The 21,556-nt window shown below is 37.3% G+C and overlaps 1 protein-coding gene across 1 annotated transcript; it reads left to right on the forward strand.

The window, feature by feature from the left end:
* Positions 1–7: 7 nt before the first annotated feature.
* Positions 8–21,556, forward strand: LOC132169976 (uncharacterized). Its single transcript, XM_059580910.1, has 33 exons — positions 8–145; positions 403–583; positions 690–808; positions 907–1,034; positions 1,126–1,264; positions 1,366–1,515; positions 1,808–1,914; positions 4,419–4,530; positions 4,647–4,673; positions 5,026–6,421; positions 6,667–6,780; positions 6,980–7,188; positions 7,322–7,532; positions 8,334–8,571; positions 8,663–8,813; positions 9,478–9,778; positions 12,225–12,275; positions 12,436–12,813; positions 12,897–13,355; positions 13,626–14,040; positions 14,380–14,518; positions 14,616–14,765; positions 14,868–15,008; positions 15,059–15,165; positions 16,165–16,276; positions 16,724–16,802; positions 16,964–18,178; positions 18,423–18,536; positions 18,735–18,943; positions 19,081–19,291; positions 20,085–20,322; positions 20,412–20,562; positions 21,198–21,556. The coding sequence occupies exons 1-33, from the start codon at positions 8–10 to the stop codon at positions 21,504–21,506; spliced, it is 8,199 nt and encodes a 2,732-aa protein (XP_059436893.1). The 3' UTR covers positions 21,507–21,556.

Genomic DNA, 21,556 nt, shown 5'->3' on the forward strand with positions numbered 1-21,556 from the left:
TAAAGAAATGGTTCCTCATAAAAGCTGTAAAGAAATGCTTCCTCCTTCTCCTCCGAAACTATCTCAAGCTCAAGAGGATAAACTGGCCGCAGACAGCAGATACAAGTCGCTATGGACGGCCTGGACAAATCCTATTCCAGCGGTGGTCTGAATCTCTACATCAATACAACTTGATACATTATTGTTTGAAAGAACGTCGTCAAAAGATTCGTTCTTCTGTCAGAAAATTGATTGCTATCTTTGAGCGACGGGACCCTGAGGATTTCTTAAAGAATATGTATGAAAAGAAGACGTATGTGTCCAAGACACGATTTACAAAACTGCTATGGGATTTCATCTTTAACGAGCTGAAGAAAAAAAAAATCTTATTTTCTAGAAGATCCCGATTCTGACATTACGAAGAGGATATATTCAGCTCGAGGAGAATGGGTTCTACAGAATGCAGATCTTCTTGAGAGTAGCAAGTTGAAGTTGATGCATTATATTGTCGACGTAAAATTTGATCAGAGCCTTATATTATGGCATGTTGCTACAGAACTCTGCTACCAGAATGAGGAGGAGGAGGAGGAGATTCATGAAGACAGTAGTAGTGATCATCGTCAATTTTGTAAAGAAATGTCTGATTATATGTTATATCCTCTAGTTATGCAGCCCACAATGATCTCTGCTGAAGCACACTTCTTCAATAGAAATAAGATTCCGCGATACCTGTGCCGAGGCCACACACTTCTTCAATAGAAAGCCCGACGACCATGGACAAGAGCAATTTGATCAAGAGCATAAAGAGGCATGTGCTAGAATCCTTGAAGTAAATACTGAAGTGGAACCTGTTGCTGTGAAAGGTGACAAAAGCAAATTTGTGTTGTTTGATGCATGTATTCTCGCAAAAGAGCTATTAAATTGCAGGAGGAGCAAAGATGGGGTGTAATGAGTGAAGTGTGGGTGGAAATGTTGTCTTATGCTGCAAGCCATTGCGAGCCCAATGTTCATGCTGCTCAACTAAACAGAGGAAGAGAGCTTATAACCTTTGTTTGGTTATTAATGACTCATTTTGGCTTAGGAGATCAGTTCCAAAGAAATACAAACGATGTAAGAGCAAAATTGAGGTCTGTTGTACCTTCATAGGGATTCTAGATTAAGAATTATTCATAGAGATCTAGAAGCAAGTAACATCTTGTTGGATGAAGAGCTAAATCCAAAAATATCAGATTTTGACATGGCTAGGATGTTTGGGATCAATGAAGATCTAGCCAATACTACAAGGGTCGTTGGAACATATTAAGTACCTTAGTTTGCTAAATTAACTAAGATAATAACCCTAATGTTTGTGATAACAAGATTCAATGTCTTATTGTTAAAATTCAGGGTTACATGTCCCCTGAATATGCAATGAAAGGACGATTTTCAGAGAAATCAGATGTCTTCGGTTTCAGAGTGTTGTTACTCGAGATAATTAGTGGAAGAAAAAATTCTAGCTTTTATGATGATGAGCAGGCCATGAGCCTTCTAGGATTTGTAAGTCTTCCTTATATGATTGCTGCATTTTTTAAGAACTTCAATTGCATGTTTCTTATGAGTTTTAGTATTGATGCTAAGAATTTCAATCCTGTTTTCAGTAAGGGAAAATGTGGAATGCATACAACATTGTGGCATTAACAGACCCAATCATACGTGAACCATGCTTTGAAATGGAAATTTTGAGATGCATACATGTCGGGCTGCTGTGTGTGCAAGAATTTGCTCATGATAGGCCAATTGTATATATTGTTATTTCCATGCTTAAAAGTGAGATTATGGATTTCCAAAGCAACCTGCATTTACTGAAAGGCAGATTGCCCCAGATGCAAGCTCCTCTCAGCACAACCCAAGTAAACCCTCTGTTAACAATGTTACTGTTACAATGGTTCAAGGCCGGTAGCTAGGAATCTGTTTGAGTCTTTGGAGGGTTATCCATCATTTCCTTTGCTTTGTGATCTTGTTTTCCCTATTCCAATAGTTAAAGGGGCTACCGTCATCGACTTTGTAGGGCTTCCACCATCATTCACCTTGCTACGCAGTCAAAGATTGAGGAAAGCTACAATGGACGATTTTTTTTTTTTTGGAAAAATATAAAAAAGCTCCCCAAACTACCAGCCGTTTTCGATTTAGCCCCCTAATGTTCTAAAAGTGATAAAGTAGTCCTCCAAACACCCAAACTATTGCATTTTGGCCACCCCGTTAGTCAAAACCGTCAGTTTGGACGGAAACTGCAAAACGATGTTGTTTTGTTACGAGTAAGTTACTACAATGCCCTTTTATGAAAAAAAAAAAAAAATTGGGAAAAATATAAAAAAAACCCCCCAAACTACCAGCCGTTTTCATTTTACCCCTCTAATGTTCAGAAAGTGATAAAGTAGCCCCAAAACTACCAAACAGTTGCAATTTGACCACTCCGTTAGTTATTACTGTCAAATATGAAGAAAAATTTAAAATTACGTCATTTTGGCAAGGGTAAGTTACCAAAATGCCATTTTTTGAAAAAAAAAATCATATTAAAACAAGCAAGCAAAACAGTGTCGTTTTGCTTGAAATTAGGGTTTCCTTACACTTACCAAAACAACGCCGCTTTGGTAAGTGTTAGGAATTAAAAGAAAAAATCTTAGACCCCACGCAGGTGACCCACGAAAAAAACCCCCAACCCCAGTTTATCTCTCTCCCCAAAACCGCCAGCCACCACGTCGTTCTATATCCGGCAGCCTGTAAATCTTACCCATAACTCAATCTTTTTATTGTATTTCATGGTATTGTTGTCGGGTTGGTGTTGTTTATCTACGAATGTGGTTTTTTTGTTTGATTTCTACAATGGGTAAGAATTTTTCGGTGGCGCTTCGTAGCCACTGGATGGTGTGGCCGACAGTGATGGATGGTGGTGGCAGGGGCAGCCAATTTTGAGAGAGAGAGAGCGGCGTTGCGTTTTTTTCACTTGAGGGAGAAGGTTGCCAGAGATAGAACGTCGTGGTGGCCGGCGGTTTGGGGGAGAGAGATAAACTAGGGTTGGGGTTTTTTTCTGCGTGGGGTCTAAGGTTTTTTCTTTTAATTCCTAACACTTACCAAAACAACGTCGTTTTGGTAAGTGTAAGGAAACCCTAATTTCAAGCAAAACGGCGCCGTTTTGTGTGCTTATTTTAATATGATTTTTTTTTCTAAAAGGGCATTTTAGTAACTTACCCTTGTCAAAACGACGTAATTTTGAATTTTCCATCATATTTGACCGTAATGACTAACGGAGTAGCCAAATTGCAACTGTTTGGTAGTTGGGGGCTACTTTATCACTTTCTGAACATTAGGGGGCTAAAATGAAAACGACTGGTAGTTTGGGAGGCTTTTTTATATTTTTTTCAAATTTTTTTTTTTTCATAAAAGGGCATTGTAGTAACTTACTCGTAATAAAACGAAATCGTTTTGCAGTTTCCGTCCAAACTAACGGTTTTGACTAACGGAGTGGCCAAAATGCAATAGTTTAGTAGTTTGGGGGGCTACTTTATCACTTTTGAAACATTAGGGAGCTAAATCGAAAACGGCCGGAAGTTTGGGGGGCTTTTTTATATTTTTCCCTTTTTTTTTTTTTTTGGATTTGGTATGATTTATGTCTAGGAAAGTCACTTTCCTTGAAAACTTCTTACCCATATTGTAAGATTTGAAAAAAAGAAAACTTCTTACCCATATTGTAAGATTTGAGAAAAAAAAGTGCCTTAAACTCTACGATTTGAAAAAACCTACAAAATGCCAAAATCAAACGCATTCTTATGCTAAGAAGCCATTCATAAACATACGTGGATATGTTTATATCCACATATCTCAAGTTGTAGTCTAAAAGGGCATCTTTGAATGATAGAAAGTCTAAGCTTTAGACTTTTGATAGAAAAATTAAGAGTAAATTAATATACATATTAGGACATCACTTTTAACCCAAAAGCTTAAGTCAATGGGCTTGTGTCTACTTAGGTATATTAACCATTTTTATTTGTTATACTTTCTCAATGTGGGACACAAACCTCACAACTGCATGCACAATAAATCTCCCCTCACTTGTAAGTCTCTTTTACATTGACCAAACTTCCCCACACACAAGAGTGTTACGCATACTCCAAGAGAGCATCAAACCAAGACACTCAAGCAGAATCTAATCATGGGCTCTAATACCAATTGTTAGGGAGAGCAATACCATGAAGAGTAAACTAGGAGTAAATTAATATACATATTAGGACATCACTTCTAGCCCAAAAGCTTTAGCTAATGGGCTTGGATCAACTTAGGTATATTAACCATTTTTATTTGTTATATTTTCTCAATGTGGGACACAAACCTTACAAGTGCATGGACAGCAAAATCAATAGAATACAAAAAGGTGTTAAAATTTAGATATGCTCTTGGTCAAGGAGCTGCAATGTCTTCGCAATAGATATTGAAGAGGCTTTGCATCATGCAGTATCAAGAAGCACCAAACACAAAGGAGAAGTTAAGCAAGATTCCTTGAGAAGGAGGCAACAGGTAACTCTGAGGTTAATAAGGAACACATCTCTCGTTTTAAAACCATCGCATACACTTCTTTTACATGGTTGTAGTGATTCTTTGGTTTTAAGAGCTTCTTAGGGTTCTTGTGGCAGGATACTGGAACAACTTGTATTGTTGCAGTAGGTGAAGTCTCTTCTTAAAGTGCATGAAAGTGGGAACAGAGGCAGATGTTAAAATCTCAAAAAAAAAACTTCTCATTTTTGTATTTTCTCTTCTTTGCTTAATATCCGCCCTATTGACATCCTGTTCACTTCATTTGCCATCTGCATCTACTTGAACCTTAGCCTCTTCTCTTAGATTGCAAATATCTGCCCCTTTTAGTAAATTTGAATAATTTGAAACTGTTCTTGTTTCTATAAATCTTATTTCTTACTTCATTTTATTGTTGTCTTGGTTTTTGTTTATTTGTTAGGAAGTCATGAGCCATAATTTGAGCTTTTTGTTTTTTCAGTTGAAAGTGGATATTTGTAGGAGATTCCTAGAAGGCCTGAGTCAGACTATAAGATATCCCTATTCTTTCTTCTTCTTCTTAATCCTGCCTCCTGGAATTCAAAATCTTCATTCTCACAAACGAGCAGCTTCGAAACTATGGGACTTGTTCGAAATACCAACTTGTCAGCTCTTCTTGTCTTGCTATGTTGCTTTCGTTTAGAGTTTGGCTCTGCCACAGATACCATCACAGCCGCAAAATTCATTAGCGACCCTGAAACCATAATCTCCAATGGGGGTGACTTCAAACTGGGATTTTTCAGCCCCCCAAATTCTACCTTTCGCTATGTTGGAATATGGTATGCTAACATTTCTGTGCCCACTTTCATATGGGTTGCTAACAGAAACAATCCCCTCAAGAATTCCTCTGGAATTCTTACCATATCCGAAGATGGCAATCTGGTAGTGTTAGATGGGCAAAAGAAGCTTCTTTGGTCATCAACTTTAACAAATTCTGTTGGCAATTCGAGTGCCCAGCTTTTAGATTCTGGAAACCTTGTTTTGCGAGGAAACACTACAGGGGCAATCATATGGGAGAGTTTCCAGCATCCTTCTAATACATTCATAAAAAATATGAAAATTAGTACGGATGTTAGAACGGGTAAGAAAGTGCAGCTGACATCCTGGAAAAGTCCTTCTGATCCATCCATTGGAAACTTCTCTGCCGGTATTGAGGTTCGAAATATTCCTGAAATTTTCATCTGGAACGACAGTAACGCATATTGGCGGAGTGGTCCATGGAACGGCAGAGTCTTCATCGGAGTACCGAACATGTATTCTGTATATCGTGATGGATTTAGTCTTGCAGACGATAAAGAAGGAGAATTCTATTTAACTTTTTCCTATTCGAACGAGTCTTTCCCAAAACATTATGTCTTGAATGAGCAAGGAAATCTACTTCGAGTAGATAGCAAAAATGGGGAGGATGGGGAGGTCACGGCGTCAACTTTCCAGACTGAGTGCGATGTTTATGGCAAGTGTGGGGCATTTGGAAGCTGTAATTCACATAATTCACCAATTTGCAGCTGTTTACGGGGGTTTGAGCCAAAAAACACAGAAGAATGGAACAGAGGAAATTGGACTAGTGGATGTGTGAGGAGGACACCCTTGCAGTGTGAGAGGGTGAACAATGGCAGTGATGGGGACAAAAAAGATGGATTTTTGAAACTGACGATGATGAAAGTGCCAGACTTGGCAGATTGGTCATCTGCTCGTGAAGAAAATTGTAGAAACCAATGCTTGGAGAATTGTTCTTGTATTGCTTACGCATTTGATGCTGGCACTGGTTGTATGCCATGGACAAGAAGCTTAATTGACGTACAGAAATTCTCGAGTGGCGGAGTTGATCTTTATGTTCGTGTGGCCTATTCAGAACTTGGTGAGTTGTTTTGGTTTTCTGTCAAAGTTTATCTAATGCTTCAAATCAACCACTGATGGTGCAGTTGTTTGGCTAATTTATGTTTCAAAATTGATAAAATTGTATTTCAACCCTACGACCATCACTCCCCAACTTCCCAAGCTAAGGAAGTCATTGTAAAAGATAAATCTGTTTTACCAAAAAAAAAGTACATATTCTCTAGCCTATTTTGGATGAATGAGTTTGATGTTTTCTTTGATTTACAGAAAAAGAGGAAAATGTGAAAGTAATCGTGACAGTCACAGTCACAGTGATCATAGGAGTAATATTTACTGGCATATGCACTTACATATTCTGGCGTTGGATGGCTAAACAAAAAGGTAATATGCACATTCCTCTTTATAGCAGGAAGGAGCCTCCAGTTCCCCTCTATATCTTCCTTTCTCTCCTCTTTCATTACTACTTACCACCCCAAAAAAAAAAAAAGATGATATGCATATTCCTATTAGCTCAGTGGCCTAAGAAAAGTTACAACATTTCTACATAGAGATTACTAACTACTATTGTATAAATACCCAGCAAGGAAGAAGAAAACCAAGGAGATGTTACTGTTGAACATAAGGGAAGCATATCCAAAATTTCCTGGTGAAGACAAGCATGGAGACAGATTGAACCAAGTTAAACTCCAAGATCTACCGTTATTCAATCTTCAAGAGCTAGCAAGTGCAACAAACAACTTCCATCTATCAAATAAGCTTGGGCAGGGTGGATTTGGTCCCGTATACAAGGTAATGGTTGTTCTTGTAGAGGGTTATTGACTAACAATTTTAATATATAGTCACTTGGTTGGGTAATGGTTGTTCATGTAGAGGGTTATTGACTAACAATTTGAATATATGGTCACTTGGTTGTTGTTTATAGGGAAAACTGTTGGATGGACAGGAAATTGCAGTAAAAAGACTTTCAAAAGCCTCTGGACAAGGTCTAGAAGAATTTATGAATGAGGTGGTGGTAATCTCTAAACTCCAACACCGAAATCTTGTTAGACTCCTTGGCTGCTGTGTTGATGGGGAAGAACAGATGTTGGTCTACGAATACATGCCAAACAAAAGTTTGGATGCATTTCTCTTTGGTTAGTCCATGCTTATGCCTTTATTAGTATCTTCCAATATTACAATCTAAAACGATCTACATCACAAGACAAACGGGAATGATATTCTTGGTTTTGGTATTTTTGTCTCTAAAATTATACTATTTCTATGTGACTTCACCAAATTTATTTCTATTACATGAAATAAAGCAAATAAACATGCTTTTGGGGAAATACAGTCTTAGGGCCTAACTCATCTCATAAAACTAGTTCTATAAAAAAGGGTTGTCCATTGTTTATAAACATGCACATAATCTTGTCTACAGGCAATGTGAGATTATTCTTTAACACCCTCCCCCACGTAGTCACGTGTAGGCCAGTATTTTTCCTAGTTCTTATCAAGGGGTAAGTAGTGTAGGCTTCATTCATCCTGTGGTAGGCTCTGATACCATAAAATGAAACAAATAAACTTGCTTTTGGTGGAATAAAGTCTCAGCTTCGTTCACATTGTATTTATGGGGAAAGAGTTACAATTGAAAAACAACTAGGAGGAGAACTAATACAACTAAAACTAGGAGAACTAATACAACTTGAACTAAGAGAATTAACACAACTAAGAAACTTAATACAAAGAGAGATAAAACCACATAAAAGATAATACTAGAGTAGAATCGAATCTGAAGAGGATAAATCTGTTTTGGATAAATCGAAAACAGAGTTTGCGTAGGACTCTACTGCTGCAACTATTGGTTCGTTAACATTACTAACATGACATTCATTCACCTTTCAAGTTTTATTCGATTGCAATTTATTTTTCTGATTTGTTTAGAATAATTTCATTAGATTCAATCAAATCAAAAGTACTAGATTGGAGAAGACGCTTCAACATTATGGAAGGAATTGGTCGAGGTTTGCTGTACCTTCACAGGGATTCCAGATTAAGGATTATTCATAGAGATTTAAAGGCAAGTAACATCTTGTTAGATGAAGAGCTAAATCCAAAAATATCAGATTTTGGCATGGCTAGGATTTTCGGGGGTAATGTAGATCAGGCCAATACTACAAGGGTTGTTGGAACATAGTAAGTACCTATGTTTTACCAAATTCATTACGATACAAATCATAATATTTGAGATAACTAAATTTGTATATGTCTTATTGTTAAAATTTAGTGGCTACATGTCCCCTGAATATGTAATGCAAGGGCGCTTTTCAGAGAAATCAGATGTCTTCAGCTTTGGAGTGTTGTTACTGGAGATAGTTAGTGGGAGAAGAAACAATAGCTTTTACGATGATGACCATGCTATGCACCTTCTAGGATTTGTAAGTCTCCCTCTATCTCATTGCCTCATTTGGGTTAAGTACTTTTTTAATACCTCGGTTTGCACTTTTTTATTTTTTTCTCCCTAAGTTTCCAAAACAGTCAAATCTGGTACCTCACCTATGGGAAAATACAAAATCAATACCTCGTTAGTTTCCGTCAGTCACAATTCACGGAATTCCACGTCATTGCCACGTAAATGAGCTGTAAGACCGACATCTGACCCTGGTTCCACGTTAGCACATGTAATCGACCACATCATCTAACCGGATTCCTCCTTCTTCAAACCTGAGCTTGATTCGGGTGTAGATGATGTGGTCAGTGTTTAGGAGGAATCCGGTTAGATGATGTGGCCAGTTATATGTGCCAACGTGGAACCAGGGACAGATGTCAGCCTTACAACTTATTTACACGGCGATGACATGAAATTCCGTTAATTGGAACTAACGAAAATTAACAAGGTATTAATTTTGTATTTTTCCATAAGTGAGGTACTAGATTTGGCTATTTTGGAAATCTAAGAGGAAAAAATAAAAAAAAAGTGCAAACCGAGATACTAAAAAAGTAATTAACCTTTTTTTTTGTTTAGAACTTTCGTTACTTGTTTCTTATGAGTTTTAGTATTGACGCGCGCTAAGAATTTGAATCCTGTTTTCATGTTTCCAGGCATGGCAAATGTGGAATGCAAACAACTTTGTGGCATTAATAGACCCGATGATTCGTGAACCCTGCTTTGAAATGGAAATTTTGAGATGCGTACACGTTGGGCTGCTGTGTGTGCAAGAATTTGCCAAAGATAGGCCAACTGTCTCCACTGTTATTTCCATGCTTAAAAGTGAGACTCTTGATCTGCCTCTTCCAAAGCAACCTGCATTCACGGAAAGGCAAATTGCCCCAGATGCTGACTCCTCTCAACAGAACCCAAGTAAATGCTCTGTTAATAATGTTACTGTTACAATGGTTCAAGGTCGATAGCTAGTATATGAAAAATGATTTTACATCTTGAAAGTGTTTTTGTAGAATCAAAATATTTGCCAAAGATATAAGTTATGAATCTTTTGGTTATTAAAAGTTACCATGTAGTAGGGTCATTTGTATTTCCAAACTTTGATGTGCTAAAAGCAACTCGATCTATTGAGATTCCCGTATTGGATCCATTCCAAGCAGACAGGGCAAATTCACGGCATTACAGCGGTCCAACGTAGCTCCCTCTGAGGTGACTTAACCTCTGTTTTTCTAGGTTGTTAACTCTGCAATCAGTTGAGGCCTGTTTTGTTTCACGTGGAGAATTCAACATCTTTATGAACTCTGTCAAGTTCTCAGTTAGGAAACTAGAAAACAAGGAAGGAAGAAGACGACTGAAAACAGAGTAGTTTGCAGAATGAAATGATTCTCTGATATTATTGAATAATCTGAGATTACAGATATATACAGACATGTAATAATACGTGGATCAAATATAGTCAACAAATGTAACTAACTGCCAACTCATCCTAACTAACTCAGCTAACTTCAACTAATCTAACTGTTAACAACTCAAAAGAACAAGGTGGAGGGGGATCTCCACCACATTGCAGAGGTGGTGGGCCCTCACCCGCCACTTCTGCTTTTATTTTTATTTTGTTAAACATAATTAAAATTTGTTACAAACTAATTTGTGGTTCTTACGTGACTGTAGGTGACTTAACAACTTGGTAATGTGGCAAAAACTCTATAAATAATTTGGATGAAAAAGCTAATAGAATGAATGATTTTTTAAAGTACTTATATCATAGGAAGTGATTTTTAAAAAAAAGCTTATGGAGTAATTTTTATGAAAGTTACAAAAACAAGAACATTTTTTTATCATGTTCCCTGTAACTTTTAATGCAAATTATCAATTATTTATGCATGTAATATTGTGAATTTTATATTAGACCAACATGGAGATCTTACCTAAATCTTACCATAATAGACGGCTTCAAATCCTTTTAATACATTATGGTAAGAGCCTGTTTGAAATTGAGTTTGAGAAATAGAGTTTTTAAGTTAAAAAGAAGTTTTGATCAAAAGCTTCATTTTTAAGCTTTTGTCAAAAGTGGTTTTTTTGGCAATTTTTAGGCTTTTTGGACCATTAAAAAAGCTTTTAATTTTATTACCAAACGAGTATTTTTTTGCTTCAAACGGACTTGTTAAATATTAAAAGCACTTTTAGGCCTCTTAAACGCAATCTTAAACAGACCCTAAAAGACATTATAGCCTTGGTTATAACTTTTGGGGGAAACTACATTTAATTTTTGCAATGTCTTTTCCAATGTTTGCATTTTTGTAATGCCTACATATGCTCAATAATCGGACTGTGGAAGAGGAAGCAATGGTAAAGATCTTTTTAGCAGTCTTGTACTTCTTAAAGATATGTAATCAAGATAGAGTTTAAATAGGTGAGCCATGTACTTGGAAACTCTTTTCTTTATTCCTTCCTTTGAGTTTGGCAGCAAGTATCACCCTTCTACATCACATGGCTAAAAGATGATCCTACAATTTAACTTGATATCGTATAAAGATTACCTCGATGACAAGAAAAACGTGAGATTTAGATTCCGCCACATGCCTTTAAACTTCCAAATCTCAATCAATATGAATTGTGATTCAAATGTACAATAGATCTGATTATTTATTCCTTATCTATATATTAATGGAGAGACATTACAAAACAGATAATAGCTAGAAAAGGACAAATATACTTATCTCAAACTTTTGTCTAGACTATGCTCATTAATCGGACTGTGGAAGAACGAATGGAAAAGATCTTTTAAGAAATATGATAAATTAAGATAAAGTTCACATAAGTGGGCTATTTACTTGAGCACTTTCTCTTTATTCCTTCCCATCTAGGTATTACCATTTCTACATCACATGGCTAAAGCGGGTTCTACACCTTAACTTTTGTTGAGTATACATGTGTGAGTGTAAAAAGGACAGAGTGCTATATACGTAAGAGAAATGTAAGTAATTAATGACGTGTCATTGTTTACACGTCACTAATTAGTAACATGTGGATATTAACACGTCACTAAATTTTTTTTAGCAGCTTTTTACTCTTTGACATGTCACTATTTGGTGACGTTCTGAAAACCAGGGTACTGTAAACACATCACTAAATCCTGAATTTTTGTAGTGAACTCTAATTAATTACCAACTATTATATTGAGTGTATTTATGTTTAAGTGTCATAAAATTGTCGTTCAAAATAGCAGAATATAAATCTATACACTTAAAAGTTGTGATGTTGAACAAGGTGAAAGAAAGGAGAAAGAAAATTAAGCAATCAAAGGAATTGAAGGATATGTTTAGCCACATCTTTACCGTAGTGAATGAGAAATATGACGAATGGAACATCCAGTTTTTTTGTTCTATTGAGTCTCCTACTACAGGCCATTTTACTTCTGGTCGCACCATTCAGAAAGAGAACAGAAAGTTGGAAGGTACTATTGTTGATCTGGTCAGCCTACATACTGGCCATTTGGACCAGTAACTTTACAGTGGGACTTATTTCCAACGGTAAAAAAAATCCAAAACCTCATGATTGCTCTGGCATTCTGGCGTTTTGGGCTCCCTTTCTTTTGTTACACCTCGGTGGTCTAGATACCATAACTGCTGTTTCTTTGGAGGATAATGCCCTCTGGCTAAGGCAGCTGGTTGGGCTCCTAGGCCAGTTCGTTCTCTTCGTCCAATCCTTCAGCCAATACCAACCCAGAAACAAGTTATGGCTCCCTACTTTCCTTCTGTTTCTCTCTGGAACCATCAAGTATGGTGAGCGAACACGTGCTTTATATCGGGCAAACCTGAAAAACTTCCGGAAATCGAATCTTACAGCACCGGACCCAGGGCCTAACTATGCAAAGCTCATGGAGGAATACGCTTCGAAGAGAGAGGCCAGCCTCCCAACGCAAATAGAGTTGATACGAGAACCTAATCAAGAATCCAAGACTTCACGTTACCCAGTCGAAGAAGGCAGGCTGGGTAATCTTGCGGCGGTGAATCATGCTTATCACTTGTTCAAAATCTTCCAGGGTCTCGTTGTGGATATCATCTTTAGTTTCCAGGAGCGCGAAGAGAGCCGGCTATTTTCCAGAACAGAGACTCAGAGGATGCCTTTCAAGTGCTAGCGATTGAACTCAACTTCTTCTACGAACTTCTCTACACCAAGGTTATCGTACTGTATTTGAAGTTTGGATACTTTGTTCGATTTACATCGTGGTGTGCGGTTGTGGGAGCCATTTCAACCTTCTATTCAATAGATAAGAATGATTTTCGCAAGATTGACGTTGGAATTACATATACCTTGCTCTTTGGTGCCATATTCTTGGATACAATTGCTCTGTTTAGGATGGCTTTCTCTGATTGGGTTGCTGCTTCCATCCAGTTGTCATCCAGGCAAAATAAGTACGTAGTAGCTGTAAAGAAATGGTTCCTCATAAAAGCTGTAAAGAAATGCTTCCTGTTTCTCCTCCGAAACTATCTCAAGCTCAAGAGGATAAACTTGCCGCAGACAGCAGATACAAGTCGCTATGGACGGCCTGGACAAATCCTATTCCAGAGGTGGAATGAATCTCTACGTCAATACAACTTGATACATTATTGTTTGAAAGAAAGTCGTCAAAACATTCGTTTTTCTGTCAGAAAATTGATTGCTATCTTTGAGTGACGGGACCCTGAGGATTTCTTAAAGAATATGTATGAAAAGAAGACGTATGTGTCCAAGACACGATTTACAAAACTGCTATGGGATTTCATCTTTAACGAGCTGAAATAAAAAAAATCTTATTTTCTAGAAGATCCCGATTCTGGCATTACGAAGAGGATATATTCAGCTCGAGGAGAATGGGTTCTACAGAATGCTGATCTTCTTGAGAGTAGCAAGTTGAAGTTGATGCATTATATTGTCGACCTAAAATTTGATCAGAGCCTTATATTATGGCATGTTGCTACAGAACTCTACTACCAGAAGGAGAAGGAGAAGGAGGAGATTCATGAAGACAGTAGTAGTGATCATCGTCAATCTTGTAAAGAAATGTCTGATTATATGTTATATCTTCTAGTTATGCAGCCCACAATGATGTCTGCTGAAGCACGTATTAGCGAAATAAGATTCCGCGATACCTGTGCCGAGGCCACACACTTCTTCAATAGAAAGCCCGACGAGGCGACGACCATGGACAAGAGCAATTTGATCAAGAGCATAAAGAGGCATGTGCTAGAATCCTTGAAGTAAATACTGAAGTGGAACCTGTTGCTGTGAAAGGAGACAAAAGCAAATCTGTGTTGTTTGATGCATGTATTCTCGCAAAAGAGCTATTAAAGTTGCAGGAGGAGCAAAGATGGGGTGTAATGAGTGAAGTGTGGGTGGAAATGTTGTCTTATGCTGCAAGCCATTGCAAGCCCAATGTTCATGCTGCTCAACTAAACAGAGGAGGAGAGCTTATAACCTTTGTTTGGTTATTAATGGCTCATTTCGGCTTCGGAGATCAGTTCCAAAGAAATACAGACGATGTAAGAGCAAAATTGAGGTCTGTTGTACCTTCATAGGGATTCTAGATTAAGAATTATTCATAGAGATCTAAAAGCAAGTAACATCTTGTTGGATGAAGAGCTAAATCCAAAAATATCAGATTTTGGCATGGCTAGGATTTTTGGGATCAGTGAGGATCAGGCCAATACTACAAGGGTCGTTGGAACATAGCAATTACCTTAGTTTGCTAAACTATGATAATAACCCTAATGTTTGTGATAACAAGATTCAATGTCTTATTGTTAAAATTCAGGGTTACATGTCCCCTGAATATGCAATGAAAGGGCGATTTTCAGATAAATCAGATGTCATTAGTTTCGAAGTGTTGTTACTCGAGATAATCAGTGGAAGAAAAAATTCTAGCTTTTATGATGATGAGCAGGCCATGAGCCTTCTAGGATTTGTAAGTCTTCCTTATATCGTTGCCTCATTTTTTTAAGAACTTCAATTGCATGTTTCTTATGAGTTTTAGTATTGATGCTAAGAATTTCAATCCTGTTTTCAGTCATGGAAAATGTGGAATGCAGACAACATTGTCGCATTAACAGACCCAATCATACGTGAACCATGCTTTGAAATGAAAATTTTGAGATGCATACATGTCGGGCTGCTGTATGTGCAAGAATTTGCTAATGATAGGCCAACTGTATCTATTGTTATTTCCAAGCTTAAAAGTGAGATTATTGATTTCCAAAGCAACCTGCATTTACTGAAAGGCAGATTGCCCCAGATGCAAGCTCCTCTCAGCACAACCCAAGTAAATACTCTGTTAACAATGTTACTGTTACAATGGTTCATGGCCGGTAGCTAGAATCTGTTTGAGTCTTTGGAGGGTTATCCATCATTTCCTTTGCTTTGTGATCTTGTTTTCCCTGTTCCAATAGTTAAAGGGGTTACCGTCATCGACTTTGTTGGGCTTCCACCATCATTCATCTTGCTACGGAGTCAAAGATTGAGGAAAGCTACAATGGACGATTTTTTTTTTTTTGGGGGGGATTTGGTATGATTTATGTCTGGGAAAGTCACTTTCCTTGAAATCTTCTTACCCATATTGTAAGATTTGAAAAAAAAGAAAACTTCTTACCCATATTGTAAGATTTGAGAAAAAAAAGTGCCTTAAACTCTACGATTTGAAAAAACCTACAAATGCCAAAATCAAACGCACTCTTATGCTAAGAAGTCATTCATAAACATATGTGGATATGTTTATATCCACATATCTCAAGTTGTAGTCTGAAAGGGCATCTTTGAATGATAGAAAGTCTAAGCATTAGACTCTTGATAGAAATATCAAGAGTAAATTAATATACATATTAGAACATCACTTTTAGCCTAAAAGCTTAAGCCAATGAGCTTGTGTCTACTTAGATATATTAACCATTTTTATTTGTTATACTTTCTCAATGTGGGACACAAACCTCACAAGTGCATGCACAACAAATCTCCCCTCACTTGTAAGTCTCTTTTACATTGACCAAACTCTCCCACACACAAGAGTGTCACGCATACTCCAAGAGAGCGTCAAACCAAGACACTCAAGCAGAAGCTAATCATGGGCTCTAATACCAATTGTTAGGAAGAGCAATACCATGAACAGTCAAACAAGAGTAAATTAATATACATATTAGGATACCACTTCTAGCCTAAAAGCTTTAGCTAATGAGCTTGGATCTACTTAGGTATATTAACCATTTTTATTTGTTATATTTTCTCAATGTAGGACACAACCCTTATAAGTACATGGACAACAAAATCAATAGAATACAAAAAGGTGTTTAAATTTAGATATGCTCTTGGTCAAGGAGCTGCAATGTCTTCGGCATAGATATTGAAGAGGCTTTGCATCATGCAGTATCAAGAAGCACCAAATACAAAGGAGAAGTTAAGCAAGATTCCTTGAGAAGGAGGCAACAGGTAACTCTGAGGTTAATAAGGGACACATCTCTAGTTTTAAAACCATCACATACACTTTTTTTACATGGTTGTAGCAATTCTTTAGTTTTAAGAGCTTCTTAGGGTTCTTGTGGCATGATACTGGAATAACTTGTATTGTTGCAGTAGGTGAAGTATCTTCTTAAAGTGCATGAAAAGTGGGAACAGAGGCAGATGTTAAAATCTCAAAAAAAAAAAAAAAAAAAACTTCTCATTTTTGTATTTTCTCTTCTTTGCTTAATATCCGCCCTATTGACATCCTGTTCACTTCATTTGCCATCTGCATCTACTTGAACCTTAGCCTCTTCTCTTAGATTGCAAATATCTGCCCCTTTTAGTAAATGTCAATAATTTGAAACTGTTCTTGTTTCTATAAATCTTATTTCTTACTTCATTTTATTGTTGTCTTGGTTTTTGTTTATTTGTTAGGAAGTCATGAGCCATAATTTGAGCTTTTTGTTTTTTCAGTTGAAAGTGGATATTTGTAAGAGATTCCTAGAAGGCCTGAGTCAGACTATAAGATATCCCTATTCTTTCTTCTTCTTCTTAATCCTGCCTCCTGGAATTCAAAATCTTCATTCTCACAAACGAGCAGCTTTGAAACTATGGGACTCGTTCGAAATACCAACTTGTCAGCTCTTCTTGTCTTGCTATGTTGCTTTCGTTTAGAGTTTGGCTCTGCCACAGATACCATCACAGGCGCAAAATTCATTAGCGACCCTGAAACCATAATCTCCAATGGGGGTGACTTCAAACTGGGATTTTTCAGCCCCCCAAATTCTACCTTTCGCTATGTTGGAATATGGTATGCTAACATTTCTGTGCCCACTTTCATATGGGTTGCTAACAGAAACAATCCCCTCAAGAATTCCTCTGGAATTCTTACCATATCCGAAGATGGCAATCTGGTAGTGTTAGATGGGCAAAAGAAGCTTCTTTGGTCATCAAATTTAACAAATTCTGTTGGCAATTCGAGTGCCCAGCTTTTAGATTCTGGAAACCTTGTTTTGCGAGGAAACACTACAGGGACAATCATATGGGAGAGTTTCCAGCATCCTTCTAATACATTCATAAAAAATATGAAAATTAGTACGGATGTTAGAACGGGTAAGAAAGTGCAGCTGACATCCTGGAAAAGTCCTTCTGATCCATCCATTGGAAACTTCTCTGCCGGTATTGAGGTTCGAAATATTCCTGAAATTTTCATCTGGAACGACAGTAACGCATATTGGCGGAGTGGTCCATGGAACGGCAGAGTCTTTATCGGAGTACCGAACATGTATTCTGTATATCGTGATGGATTTAGTCTTGCAGACGATGAAGAAGGAGCATTCTATTTAACTTTTTCCTATTCGAACGAGTCTTTCCCAAAACATTATGTCTTGAATGAGCAAGGAAATCTACTTCGAGTAGATAGCAAAAATGGGGAGGATGGGGAGGTCACGGCGTCAACTTTCCAGACTGAGTGCGATGTTTATGGCAAGTGTGGGGCATTTGGAAGCTGTAATTCACATAATTCACCAATTTGCAGCTGTTTACGGGGGTTTGAGCCAAAAAACACAGAAGAATGGAACAGAGGAAATTGGACTAGTGGATGTGTGAGGAGGACACCCTTGCAGTGTGAGAGGGTGAACAATGGCAGTGATGGGGACAAAAAAGATGGATTTTTGAAACTGACGATGATGAAAGTGCCAGACTTGGCAGATTGGTCATCTGCTCGTGAAGAAAATTGTAGAAACCAATGCTTGGAGAATTGTTCTTGTATTGCTTACGCATTTGATGCTGGCACTGGTTGTATGCCATGGACAAGAAGCTTAATTGACGTACAGAAATTCTCGAGTGGCGGAGTTGATCTTTATGTTCGTGTGGCCTATTCAGAACTTGGTGAGTTGTTTTGGTTTTCTGTCAAAGTTTATCTAATGCTTCAAATCAACCACTGATGGTGCAGTTGTTTGGCTAATTTATGTTTCAAAATTGATAAACTTGTATTTCAACCCTACGACCATCACTCCCCAACTTCCCAAGCTAAGGAAGTCATTGTAATAGATAAATCTGTTTTACCAAAAAAAAGTACATATTCTCTAGCCTATTTTGTATGAATGAGTTTGATGTTTTCTTTGATTTACAGATAAAGAGGAAAATGTGAAAGTAATCGTGACAGTCACAGTGACAGTGATCGTAGGAGTAATACTTACTGGCATATGCACTTACATATTGTGGCGTTGGATGGCTAAACAAAAAGGTAATATGCACATTCCTCTTTATAGCAGGAAGGAGCCTCCAATTCCTCTCAATATCTTCCTTTCTCTCCTCTTTCATTACTACTTACCACCAAAAAAAAAAAAATGATGATATGCATATTCCTATTAGCTCAGTGGACTAAGAAAAGTTACAACATTTCTACATAGAGATTACTAACTACTATTGTATAAATACCCAGCAAGGAAGAAGAAAACCAACGAGATGTTACTGTTGAACATAAGGGAAGCATATCCAAAATTTCCTGGTGAAGACAAGCATGGAGACAGATTGAACCAAGTTAAACTCCAAGATCTACCGTTATTCAATCTTCAAGAGCTGGCAAGTGCAACAAACAACTTCCATCTATCAAAAAAGCTAGGGCAGGGTGGATTTGGTCCCGTATACAAGGTAGTGGTTGTTCTTGTAGAGGGTTATTTACTAACAATTTGAATATATAGTCACTTGGTTGGGTAATGGTTGTTCTTGTAGAGGGTTATTGACTAACAATTTGAATACATAGTCACTTAGTTGTTGTTTGTTTATAGGGAAAACTGTTGGATGGACAGGAAATTGCAGTAAAAAGACTTTCAAAAGCCTCTGGACAAGGGCTAGAAGAATTTATGAATGAAGTGGTGGTGATCTCTAAACTCCAACACCGGAATCTTGTTAGACTCCTTGGCTGCTGTGTTGATGGGGAAGAACAGATGTTGGTCTATGAATACATGCCAAACAAAAGTTTGGATGCATTTCTCTTTGGTTAGTTCATGCTTATGGCTTTATTAGTATCTTCCAATATTACAATCTAAAATGATCTACATCACGAGACAAACGGGAATGATATTCTTGGTTTTGGTATTTTAGTCTCTAAGATCATACTATGTCTATGTGACTTCACCAAATTTATTTCTATTACATGAAAGAAAGCAAATAAACTTGCTTTTGGCGGAATAAAGTCTTAGGGCTTAACTCATCTCATAAAACCGATTCTATAAGAAAGGGTTGTTCATTCTTTATAAACATGCATATGATCTTGTCCACAGGCAATGTGAGATTATTCTTTAATACTCTCCCTCAAGTGTAGGCCGGTATTTTTCTTGGTCCTTATCACGGGGTAAGTAGTATATGCCTAATTTACCCTGTGGTAGGCTCTGATACCATGAAAAAAAGCAAATAAACTCGCTTTTGGCGGAATAAAGTCTCAGCTTCGTTCACATTGTATTTATGGGGAAAGAGTTACAATTGAAAAACAACTAGGAGGAGAACTAATACAACTAAAACTAGGAGAACTAATACAACTTGAACTAAGAGAATTAACACAACTAAGAAACTTAATACAAAGAGAGATAAAACCATATAAAAGATAATACTAGAGTAGCATCGAATCTAAAGAGGATAAATCTGTTTTGGATAAATCTAGAACAGAGTTTGCGTAGGACTCTACTACTGCAACTACTGGTTCGTTAACAGTACAAACATGACATTCATTCACCTTTCAAGTTTTATTTGAGTGCAGTTTATTTTTCTAATTTGTTTAGAATAATTTCATTAGATTCAATCAAATCAAAAGTACTAGATTGGAGAAGACGCTTCAACATTATCGAAGGAATTGGTCGAGGTTTGCTGTACCTTCATAGGGATTCCAGATTAAGGATTATTCATAGAGATTTAAAGGCAAGTAACATCTTGTTAGATGAAGAGCTAAATCCAAAAATATCAGATTTTGGCATGGCTAGGATTTTTGGGGGTAATGTAGATCAGGCCAATACTACAAGGGTTGTTGGAACATAGTAAGTACCTATGTTTTACCAAATTCATTACGATACAAATCATAATATTTGAGATAACTAGATTTGTATGTCTTATTGTTAAAATTCAGTGGCTACATGTCCCCTGAATATGCAATGCAAGGGCGCTTTTCAGAGAAATCAGATGTCTTCAGCTTTGGAGTGTTGTTACTGGAGATAGTTAGTGGGAGAAGAAACAATAGCTTTTACGATGATGACCATGCCATGCACCTTCTAGGATTTGTAAGTCTCCCTCTATCTCATTGCCTCATTTTTATATTTTTTTTGGTTAAGTACTTTTTTAGTACCTTGGTTTGCACTTTTTTAATTTTTTCTCCCTATGTTTCCAAAACAGTCAAATCTGGTACCTCACTTATAGGAAAATACAAAATCAATGCCTCGTTAGTTTCCGTCAGTCACAATTAACGGAATTCCATGTCATTGCCACGTAAATGAGCTGTAAGACTGACATCTGACCCTGGTTCCACATTAGCACATGTAATTGGCCACATCAGCTAACCGGATTCCTCCTTCTTCAAACTTGAGCTCGATTCGGGTGTACATGATGTGGCCAATTACATGCGCCAACGTGAACCAGGAACAGATGTCAGCCTTACAGCTTATTTACATGGCGATGACGTGAAATTCCGTTAATTAGAACTGACAAAAATTAAAGAGGTATTAATTTTGTATTTTCCCACAAGTGAGGTACCAGATTTGGCTATTTTGAAAACTTAGGGGGAAAAAATAAAAAAAGTGCAAACCCAAATACTAAAAAAGTACTTAACCTATTTTTTTTAGAACTTTCATTACTTGTCTCTTTTGAGTTTTAGTATTGACGCGCGCTAAGAATTTGAATCCTGTTTTCATGTTTCCAGGCATGGCAAATGTGGAATGCAAACAACATTGTGGCATTAACAGACCCGATGATACGTGAATCCTGCTTTGAAATGGAAATTTTGAGATGCATACACGTCGGGCTTCTGTGTGTGCAAGAATTTGCTAAAGATAGGCCAACTGTCTCCACTGTTATTTCCATGCTTAAAAGTGAGACTCTTGATCTGCCTCTTCCAACGCAACCTGCATTCACGGAAAGGCAAATTGCCCCAGATGCTGACTCCTCTCAACAGAACTCAAGTAAATGCTCTATTAACAATGTTACTGTTACAATGGTTCAAGGCCGATAGCTAGTATGTTAGTTTGATTTTGGACTTGTTAATTATATGATTTACGTAGT

Source organism: Corylus avellana, chromosome ca2 (assembly GCF_901000735.1).
Source record: "Corylus avellana chromosome ca2, CavTom2PMs-1.0".
Lineage (NCBI taxonomy): Eukaryota > Viridiplantae > Streptophyta > Magnoliopsida > Fagales > Betulaceae > Corylus > Corylus avellana.